Source organism: Anastrepha ludens, chromosome 4 (assembly GCF_028408465.1).
Source record: "Anastrepha ludens isolate Willacy chromosome 4, idAnaLude1.1, whole genome shotgun sequence".
In the NCBI taxonomy this organism is placed as follows: Eukaryota; Metazoa; Arthropoda; class Insecta; order Diptera; family Tephritidae; genus Anastrepha; species Anastrepha ludens.
Genome location: NC_071500.1, coordinates 91,017,180 through 91,028,408, shown reverse-complemented (window position 1 = coordinate 91,028,408; position 11,229 = coordinate 91,017,180). Strand labels below are relative to the sequence as shown.

Here is an 11,229-nt window from a genome sequence, read left to right as displayed (position 1 = left end):
TGCAAGAGTTCTCATACCAATCGCATACCAAATAGCTCAGCCTCCCGATCAACGCCATTCAACCATGGGAGTCTTAGGTTAGGATAAATGGCTGCCCTTGCGAGGGCCCACTTGAGCAAATATTCAAAATTTGTCCGTTGTGTTACCATACAGGGGGAGGGGAGGAGAAGGAAAGGAACCAGATAGGTGAAAAAAAGGAAGAAAGACTTTGGATTAGAGAATGACGATCGACAGTGGCTAATTTATGTTCGTATTAACCGCTGTAAGCTACTGATGGATTTCATCAGATGTGTGACAATGAAACCCTTAATATCCGCAGGTGTAGCGAGGAATCGAGAGCCCAGATGTCTAAAGCTTTGCCCGATGAGAGCAGGGCAAGACAGTTGAGAAGGATGATTCATCCTCGTCCTCCAGACAGCTTCTGCAGAAAGGACTTGAAGCAATCCCAAGCCCCACCGCATGAACACCTAACGGGCATTGTCCGGTAAGGAAACCTAGCTGATTCGAGTGTTGCGACTTTGTTAGCCTTAGAAGCTCCCTTGAGCAACCCCGATTTACCCGTGGGCAGAAGGATCTCACTACTTTGCACGTTTGCGTACTAGCCCAGCGCTCGCTGAGTTGACACGAAGGCCATCTTTCCAAGAGTAGATCACAGGTTCTCAGGGAACCCCAATCCTCTCATTTTGCTATGAGACCGTCTGCAGGGTCCCAGTGTCTAGCCAACTCATCAGCCCAGCAGTTTCCCTTGAAGCCGCTGTAACCGGGAACCCAAATGAACTTAATATCGAAGTATTATTATTTATTTTCTACAAAATTTTTTCACTTTAAAAGTATATTTTATTTTGAAAATTAAAAAAAAAAAATTATTTCAAAATGTTTAAAAGAACCGAAGTTATTTCGCTTGAAAAAACTGTACCAAAATTTTCAAAATTTTTATTTATTTTTCTTAAAATGTTCCCACTTAACTTCTTATTACTTATATACTCAAGCCTACAAACAAACCAACATTGTCCCAAATACTTGGCTTACTTGAAATGGAATTTCTTACATTTTTTTATTACAAATGTGTAGCACACATATTTATTAATGCATATTTACGAAAAAAGTTGTTACTCTTATACATAAATGCAAAAGTATGAACTCAATACTTTACCTTTCAATCTTACAGATGATGTCGAACGTTTGAAACCACCAAAACGTGGCTTCTTTCAATCGTTTCTATGTTGCTGGCGACGTAATCGCACGAAAACCAATCAAAATGGCACATCAATCGATGGTTCCACAACACCGCCACCACTACCGGACCAACAAAGGTACCTTCTACCTCAGGTTAGGCACTCGGATATGCATAAAAAATGCATGGTCATCGATTTGGATGAGACCTTAGTGCACAGTAGCTTTAAGGTAAGCGAAAATACTATATTTAAAATACACACCGCCAAACACATGTATATATGTATGTATGTACTTTCAAGAAAAAAGCAAAAAAACAACAGAATATGCACTTAAAAGCGGCCAAGGCTTTTGCAACTTCTACCGAAGCACACAATTTTACTTGAAGACTATTAGACTATTTAGTATTGAAGACTTTTTAATAGCCTACTTTAGGGCTTGCATATTAAAATCGTTATATCATTAATTGCCGATTACTAAAATATTCTATTATTTGTATACCTTATTTCAGCCGATTCCAAATGCTGATTTTATTGTACCAGTGGAAATTGACGGCACTATACATCAAGTGTACGTACTCAAGCGGCCCTACGTCGACGAGTTCCTGCGAAAAATGGGCGAATTGTACGAATGTGTTTTATTTACAGCATCACTAGCCAAATACGCAGATCCCGTTGCTGATCTGTTAGACAAGTGAGTTGTATTGTTTTTTTTTTTCTATTTAATAAAAATAATAGTAAAATATTAAATTATTTTATTTATTTTCAATATTTTTCTTCGCAGATGGGATGTGTTTCGTGCAAGACTGTTTAGGGAATCGTGCGTTTATTACAGGGGAAATTATATTAAGGATTTAAATCGTCTTGGACGTGATTTACAAAAAATTGTCATTGTCGATAATTCACCAGCGAGTTATATATTTCATCCAGATAATGCGGTAAGCAAATAAAGAAAATGACTTCAATATTAGTTTTTTTTTATTATAAAATAGATCCTTTTGTGTGTTTCCACCGGGCGTAAAAATTTGGAATAACTTTAAATTATTGCATTTTTTTAGTGAGGGGTAATTTTATATTAGGTCTCTTTGATTAGCCAAGCATTAACAAAAGGCGAATAGTTGAAGCAACTGGTATAATTAAATATATGTGGGTAGTACTGGAAACGAACTGCCAAAACTTACATTTGTTTGGAAGCACTCAATGAGTGTTAGGCGTTCATACAGGAATAATATTTGTTGCTTAAACTATCGTTGCTTGCCTGTCAACACCCTTTGTATTCTCCTTCTCCCCAATATTGTTGTTCACTGTAGACTAAAAACTTACAATTACAAAGTGAGTGAACGCGCACCGACCATCAAAGGAGCATACGGAAAGTTGAAGCAACAAAAGTCTCTCTGTATGAGCGCGTGCTAATGAAACTCTCTTGAAAGAGAGTTTGCAGCATTGAGCAATGGTGAGTTATACGAGTTCTATGAGGTATAACCGCACTCGCCAACGGCGAACTTTGCTCGATAACTCTTTTGTTGCTTTCGCATGCAAATTTCTAATCAAAGGAGCAGAATCCAGACATAGGGAGCAGAGTAGTGGCAAATCATAGGCGCCTATTATCTGGTATTTGAGAGTGTATAATTATAAACTCAAAGCAGTATTCGGCATTTTAAAGGAGATAGATAAATTGGCTTATTTAGAGAAAACCACTGCTCCGACTCCCAATTCCATCTTGGAACCGTCAGTGAAGACAGAGGTGCAAGCTTCGGCCCAGATTTTCCCCTCGATCCAATCCTGCCTATGTGGAAAGAATTCGCTGATAAATGGCTTGCATTATAGTAAATGTAATGGGCTTGATAAAACCGAAAGACTCGAAAGCAGAGTTTTTGCTAAAAAGACAGTAATTTAGGTTTTAAATTTAAATTTTATTGTTAATATTAATATAAGCAGATGCAATAAATACACGGAAAAAAACTGCGAAAAAGGCATTAAACCAAAATGGAGTGCAAACTCGTAGACAGTAAGAAAAAAACATATTTAAAAGCTTTTAACCTTCCGTTGAGCACCCGGGTTTGGCTAGACTGGTTTTTTCGTCTTTGGACGAAAATTTAACATATTTCTATTAAAGCTAACGACTTCCAGGTAGCTTGTAAAAATTAAATTTTCTATCGATTTATGGACCTAACTCTTTAAAAAGGATCCCCGAACAGTACGAAAAAGGGTTTAAAAAAGGTGTCCAACGGCGCGTTAAGTATTTTATATATTATATTATAAACTGAATAGATGAAAAATGCTAGTTTTTATTGCAACGTACTTTGATAAAATGATATTTCAAAACAAAAAAAAAAAAAAAAAAACTATAACAATTTCTTTTCATTCTTCTTTTAGGTTCCTGTAAAGTCATGGTTTGATGACACAAACGATTCCGAATTGCTAGAACTGATACCGCTGTTTGAGAAACTCAGCAAAGTCGATTCTGTATATAGTGTTCTGTGCAATTCCAACAATCCGCTGAATAGTGTTGCGAAAATGTAAGTAAATTTTAATAAGACCCACAACGTATATACATTTATAAATTTTTGGGTAGGCACACGTTTATTTATATATAGATTGAGACTCTGTTAGTTATTATATGTACAAGGTGAAGTCCAAAATAAACAAGACTGAGCTAAAATAGAAACGGCAGGAGTTTTATTCTGATAACTTCCAGTTAACTTATTCAAAATAGTCCCCTCTGGCCTCGGTGCACTGTTTTACGCGATCTAAAAGCTTTTCGAAGGCCTGTTTTAGGCCATTGACCGGAATATCCTTTAGGATGTCGGCGGTACAAGCCTTTTGGATTGCCTCTACGGACGCAAAACGGCCAAATGCAATTTTCCAAATAAGTAGAAGTCAGAGGGAGCCATATAAGACGAACACGGAGAGTGATTGATGGTTTAAATGCGATGAGATAGTGCATTATCATGCAATAAGCGACACCTTCCTCCTTCGCGGTATGGCTAGTTGGCACGAACTCCTTGTGGACAATTCCCTTGGAATCGTAAAAACAAATGAACATCGATTTGATTTTTGACTGGTCCAAAGGCGATTTTTTGGGTGGTGGCTCGTCTGGGGCCTTCCATTCGGCACTTTGACGCTTAGTTTCAGTTTCATATTCAACTCCGATTCCATGAATTTCAACGAGAATTTCGGTTCATTTTTGATAAAATTACGAACAGTTTCGATGGAGTTTTCGGTGATTACTGATTTTGGGCGGGGGTCGTATGTTCATTGTCTCGAGATAGACAACCATCGCCACAAACTTTTTTCATCAATTCAAATATTTTGGTAAACGTTTTACTGATTTTAAAACAAAATCTGTTATTAGCTCTTTGTTCGAAACTCATTTTTGTACTGATGACTCAAACATACAGACACTTTAGACGCAATAACTTCACTTCCACTGGATCGAATCTCACCAAGCTTTCACTGGAAGTCAGCTAGGGATGCAACTTCCAATGCACTAACTCATTAAAAAGGTGGCGCCATCAAAAACATTTTTATGACGTCAGTCTTGATTATTTTGGACTTCACCCTGTTTGCAGTAGTTTTATCCCAATTGAAGAAAATTGAGGGTATCCCACAAAGCTATCGCTTCTTTGCATTTTTTGCGAAAAGGACATTCAAACTAGCGCAAGAGTGTACTAGAAAATATTTTGCCAGGTGTGGTGAGGAATTTAATAGTTGCCCCCTTTAATGGAGAACACTGAGTATTTCAACAAGGGCCTGCATGGCTACATGAAGCTAAAACAATCCAAGCGTAGGTCAGCATAATTTTTTTTATATTCTTGTGCACTCCGCTCAGGAACATAGGGCCTCGACAAGACGCCTCCATTGTACGCGGTTCTGGGCTGTTGGTTTTGTGCCGTCCCATGTAATGTCAGCGTCTGCTAGTTCGCGCAACATCGACCTTCACCAAGTGATCTTTGGCCGACCGCGACCTCTGCTCCTTTGCGGGTTCCAGTCCAGTGGCATTCTCGTGATGCTATCTGGTGGTTTTCTAAATGTTTCCGTTTAGGATTTTCCCTCGGGCAGCTCAGCTTTAAATCTGCTCGACTACAAATTATGGCCGTAGAGGGTATGGCTTGCAAATTTCGTCACCAGCGGCTTCATCCATATCTATGGTAACCATGCGTGCTACTATAGCACTATGGCCACACCTTTTAAGACCCTGTATTAACGCAAACAGTGATCATTTTTAATAATTTTTAACTTCCTTGAAATGTTATTAGGTAATAAAAAGAAATTCAAAATTGCAACGAAATCTTAAAATTCGCTGTTTAATTATTACCCTACTTTGAAGTTGTAACAGAACTTAAGGCACGGCTCAGTAGTTTTTAGATTTTTGGAGAAATTTTGGAATAATTTGAAAATTCATATTTATACAATAAAGTTTGTTACTACAAGGTGGCACAAAATTAATCACCCTATCGGAAAATTTATAACATTTGCAAACGGCGTCGTACGTCACTCATATTTGACACTAGTGAACTTGAGAGCTGCAGTGTACAAACAGCCAAGCAATGGAGCGAGTAAAGGTAAAAATAAAGATTTATATCGGTAAAAATCATTTTCGTTTTATTTAGTAAAATGTTATTCAAAAACAAAATTTGATGATTAATTTTGCGCCACTTTGTATCTCTTAAAATCTCACAATTTTATTATTATTTTTTCATGTGCACATGTGTGCTATACATACTTACACGTATACATACATGTAGAGATAAATCAAACGCTCTTACTAATATTTCAAGTCATTTATTTATGATTCACTTCAACAGACTTAGATTTAAGAAAATAGGATATAAATATTGATATAAAATCAAGGATGATAGATTACTAGGTTTGACCTAGTAATTATGGTGAAATACAAAGTTGTGAGGGGCGCTTCGGCTGCCACGTTATGGGGAATTCGCCAGCCGAATTCTGCAGGATCATTTCACATGTATTTATTCACACACTCGACCAATCAGTCGTTGTCCAGATTGCAACGACGCAACATGACTGTGTTGATTTTTTTGTTCATATATCTTATATATACATATATATCTACAATCTTATCGCTAGCTGAAATCTGCACGGTAATTTCACACATATTCACACACTCGTCAAATCTGTCGTTGTTCAGACGGCAACGAAGTGAAATTGTGTTAATTTTTTTCAAATATCACTAACACATTCTTAGTTTTTTCGTAAACAAACCAGTTCATAACCCCTGCTATGTCAGCCCAAGCGCTGATTCTCTCAAAGTCGCTGAAAGGCGTCTGTTATTGGTCACACCATTAAAAATCTTCTTCATCCATGATATAAAATCGCTTAGTTTTAGGCAGTTTGATAAGTTTAGTTGAAAAGTTACATTAAATAGTTTTACATATTAACCTTTAACGGGCGAGAGCTTTTTTTTGTATACTAGCTCATGAGACGGCAGAAAATTAGGCGAAATTCTAAAACGTTTATAAGGATGAAAACTTAAACTAAACATTTAAACAGAATTATTTAGATATGAATTCAATATATTTACTTGATTTATAATTTTATAAATGAAATTAATTTTTATAGTTTTCAAAACTGTGATACTTTTCATATCTATATTTCGTAAATCAAACTCTACTCGTCTTCACTAATGTTATATTCATAATCTTCGTCTTTATTTTTTTTCTCCATGATCTATTATTTGAACTTTTTATTATGCTATGTATTTTTAAAATAAAGATAAACTCAACCTTATTATAATAAAAGTACTCGAGAGTTGGAAGACGCCAATATATTATATTTGCACGTTGTAAGCTTCTAAATCGCAAACGTTATAGGTACGAGTATTACGGTAAATATTTCTTGTCAGTGTACTCGTATGATCAACAAACCAGAGATGTACAAAGTTGCAATATTTGTTAAAGAAACTTACAGCGATGATAAATAAATGAAATGAAAACTGAATTCTTTTCATGTCCCCGTATTGGGGCTTTTCGTTTTCTATCGCATAAGTACTATGTCCCCGTGGCGGGGCCTTTCGGCCGTTAAGAATTAATATGTTTGGCCGGTCAATTCACTTGACGGCTTAAGCTCTAGTGCTCTCTGCTTTACGTCTCTGTCAGTAGCATTTTTTCGTAGCGTATGTTATAATACGTTCACATATATGTAAGTATAATAGATTATCTACTTTTTCGTGCTTAACTCCCAATCCGTAATTAAAAAGCGAGGCCCATACAAAATTTCTCTCCCGAAATTTTTTTTTTATTCCTTTATTATTCCACTTGGAAACATCAAAACATTTAAATCTTATTCTGTTAACCGCTGTGCTCTTTACGACATCAGTATTGACAGCTGATTATCAATTTTTTCAAGGTAATCTGCCATATGTGTTCTGCCCGTACATTTTGTGGATTTATTGCTAATTACTCCATATGTGAACGTACTTCTAGCAATCCGTTAAGTCATAGCGGGTGTTACTACATGCTGGTCAGTCCGTTAGATTATAGAGCGTGTTCCTACATACATACATACAAGGTGAAGCCCAAAATAATCAAGACTGGCGTCATAAAAATGTGTTTTATGGAGTATATTTTTAATGAGTTTGAGCGTTGGAAGTTACATCCCTAGCTGACTTCCAGTGAAAGCTTGGTGACATTCGGTTTAGTGGAAGTGAAGTTAGTGCGTCTAAAGTGTCAGTATGTTTGAGTCATCAGTACAAAATAGAGTTTCGAAAGAGCTAAAAACAAATTTTGATTTAAAATCGGTAAAACGCTTACGCAAACATTTGAACTGATGAAAAAACTTTATGGCGATGATTGTATATCTCGTGCCAGAGTTCATGAGTGGTTTAAACGTTTTTAGGAGGACATAAATGACAACAAATCAGTAATTACCGAAAACTCCATCGAAATTGTTCGTAAATTTATCAAAAATGAACCGAAATCATCGTTGAAATTCATGGAATCGGAGTTGAATAACTCCAAAACATCGACTTATCGCATTTTAACTGATCATTTGGGCTTACGAAAGGTCTGTGCACGTTTCATTCCGCACAAGTTAACTGAGGACCAAAAATTGCTCACGATTCAACATTCAAAAGAACTCATTAAAGAGGCGAGAAAAGACGAGAACTTCCTCTACAACATTGTAACTGGTGATGAAATGAGGTGTTTCCAACATGAACCTGAAACTAAGCGTCAAAGAGCCGCAGACGAGCCACCAAAAAATCGCGTTTGGAAAAGTCAAAAATCAAGTCGATGCTCATTTGTTTTTACGATTCCAAGGGAATTGTCCACAAGAAGTCCATGCCAACGGACCGAACCGTCAATGCAATTCTCTATCTTAGCGTTTTGAAGCATTTGTTGCATCGTATACGTCGAAGGGAGCTGGCGCTTATTGCATGATAATGCACCAGCTCATCGATCCACACTTGTGACTGACTTTTTGACTAGAAATCGCATTTTAACCATTAATCACTCTCCGTATTCACCTGTTATGGCTCCCTGTAACTTTTCCCTATTCGGAAAACTGCATGTCGCCATGAAAGGAAAACGTTTTGCGTCCGTAGAGCCCATCCAAAAGGATGTTGGTACATCCTGAAGGGCATTACCTTTCAATGACCTGAAACACTCTTTCGAAAAGCTTTTAGGTCGCGTAAAACAGTGTATCAAGGCCAGAGGGGACTATTTTGAATAAATAATCTCGAAGTTATCAGAACAAACCTCCTGTCGTTTAGCGCAGTCTTGTTTATTTTGGACCTCTCCTTGTATATCGCACTTCAATAGACAACTAAAAAATCTAAATAGGAATACTAAAAAGACAAGTTAATAATTTTTATAAGCATTAATTAAAATTAATTTGAAAAATCCCAGAAAATATTTACTAATTAACATTTTCACCCTTCTTATTACCCACAACAGCAACAACACGAATCAACAACAATTGTCCACACCGCAGGTGCAGTTGCAGCAATCTTTACAGCAACAGCAACAAATGCAAATACAAACGACACATCCACAAAATCAACAGCAGTCAGTGCAGCAGACGATTACAGCAACAACGGTCATAACACAAGCGACAACAATATCAGTACCCACATTGCTGACGACACAGCATCCGCATCAGGTACAACAGCAGCAACAACAACAACAACAGCAGCATCAACTGCAAACAAACCAACAGCATCAGCAGCAGCAACTGGAAGGTAGTCCGCCAAATCCGCCCGATTTAAGTAATAAAACGTAACATCAGTGGGAATTGATGTTTATTAATATTTAATTTCTGCGTTTTTTGCTTTTAAATAATTTAGCGTACATACATATACACACAGATATGTATATATGTATATGTACATATAATATAAATATTATATAGATATATATATTTATATGACAAAGAAAGAAAGAAAGAAAAAAAAACAAAATCAGAAATTCTACAATACACAAACAAACAAATTTAACGCGCTACCTATCCCCCCGCGAAATACTTTCCTAAAATAATTGCTGCAATTTTTTTATTAAAATGTAAACAAAACAAAAAGCAAATTGAAATAATAATACTACTTATATATACATACATACATACAGAAGAAGGAGAATATGCATTAATAAGTAAATGTATTTATAAATAACACACAGATATACAGATATAGTTAAGTATGTATCATAGTTGAGGAAGGCATACTCGTACTATATACTATACAAAAAATACATACATACATAGTACGTACATACTTACATACTATATATCGACAACAAATTAACAGAAGATGCTGATCAAGTTTATTATGATTAAGTGCAGCTCTAAAGCATTACTTACATACAAGCATACACACACACATACGTATATAGATGCAAGTAATGTGACAGGCATGCATGCATAGATATACATACATATATGTATGCGTGCTATGTAAACCACAACCACCAAACAGAAGCTGTAGAAACAGCAGCAACAACAACAACAACAATAGTAGTAGTAGTAGTGGTAGGACACAGTTCAATGAGATGGGCGTGTAAGGATATTTGTAGGTATAAATAATGTGAAACGAAAAAAGTTGAAGAATGCGAAAGTGTGTGAGCGAAAAAGTCGGATGAGAAAAAAAAACTGAAAAAGAAAATAAAAAAATAAAAGGCAAGAAATAAAATGAAATAAATAAAAAGCAAGCATAAAATAATCAGCTACAATGTAAGAGCAAAATGTTTGTTGAAACGAAAAGAGTTGAACATATTTACATACAAGCCAGCGTACATACATACATACATACATGCGAGCATAAAAAATTCATACATCATGCATATGAACTCGAGCGTATCTATATTTTTTATTCAAATATAAAACTATGTATGTATTTATAGGTATTTGCATAATGCGTTGAAAGGCTGCAAAAGGAATTATGCAAAAAAAAATCCGTAAGAAAAACCGAAAACAAAAAAAAAAAAACCAAATTGATCGCACTAAAAAAATGCATGTTAAATAAAAAGAACTCCTCTACTATTAAATACTATTAAGTAGAGAATCACTTCTGCCACACATACACCAACATGCAGACATATAACTATTTGAAAATACATACCTACATATTTATGTGCATATGTACGTGTGCTCAGCATGAGTGCATGCAAACACTGCTTATTATGTATAGATTTGTTTTTCTTTTTTTTTAATATTTATTTTTGTTCACGCTCACTCCGCGCCGTTAAACTGTGTCTTACGACAGCCACCCACTTTCTCTTAAACTGACTACCTTTAAACTAGTTAATATTTTCAAAGTGCAGAAAAATGTATTTTAACTGTTGTTGTTTGTTTTTTTTACTTATAACTTTTCTTTTCTTCTCTCTCAAGTTTTGTTTGTTTTAGTTTTATATATTTTATATAAACATACAATACACCGATTTTTACACATCTAATTTTAAGTTTATTTGACACCATATCCCCGCCAAACTCTTAATTACTTCTTGCAGGACAAACATTTTTAACAATAATTTTTACGTAAAAAAATTAATTTTAATTTTAAATAATTTATATTGTATTTTACAAGAAACCAGCGAAAAAAATT

The 11,229-nt window shown here is 35.6% G+C and overlaps 1 protein-coding gene across 1 annotated transcript; it reads left to right on the top strand.

The window, feature by feature from the left end:
- The first annotated feature begins 1,110 nt into the window (after positions 1–1,110).
- On the top strand, positions 1,111–9,646 carry LOC128860165 (phosphatase Herzog). The gene is made up of 5 exons (XM_054097455.1): positions 1,111–1,404; positions 1,685–1,866; positions 1,957–2,110; positions 3,549–3,691; positions 9,092–9,646. The coding sequence occupies exons 1-5, from the start codon at positions 1,126–1,128 to the stop codon at positions 9,414–9,416; spliced, it is 1,083 nt and encodes a 360-aa protein (XP_053953430.1). The 5' UTR covers positions 1,111–1,125; the 3' UTR covers positions 9,417–9,646.
- The last annotated feature ends 1,583 nt before the right edge of the window (positions 9,647–11,229 follow it).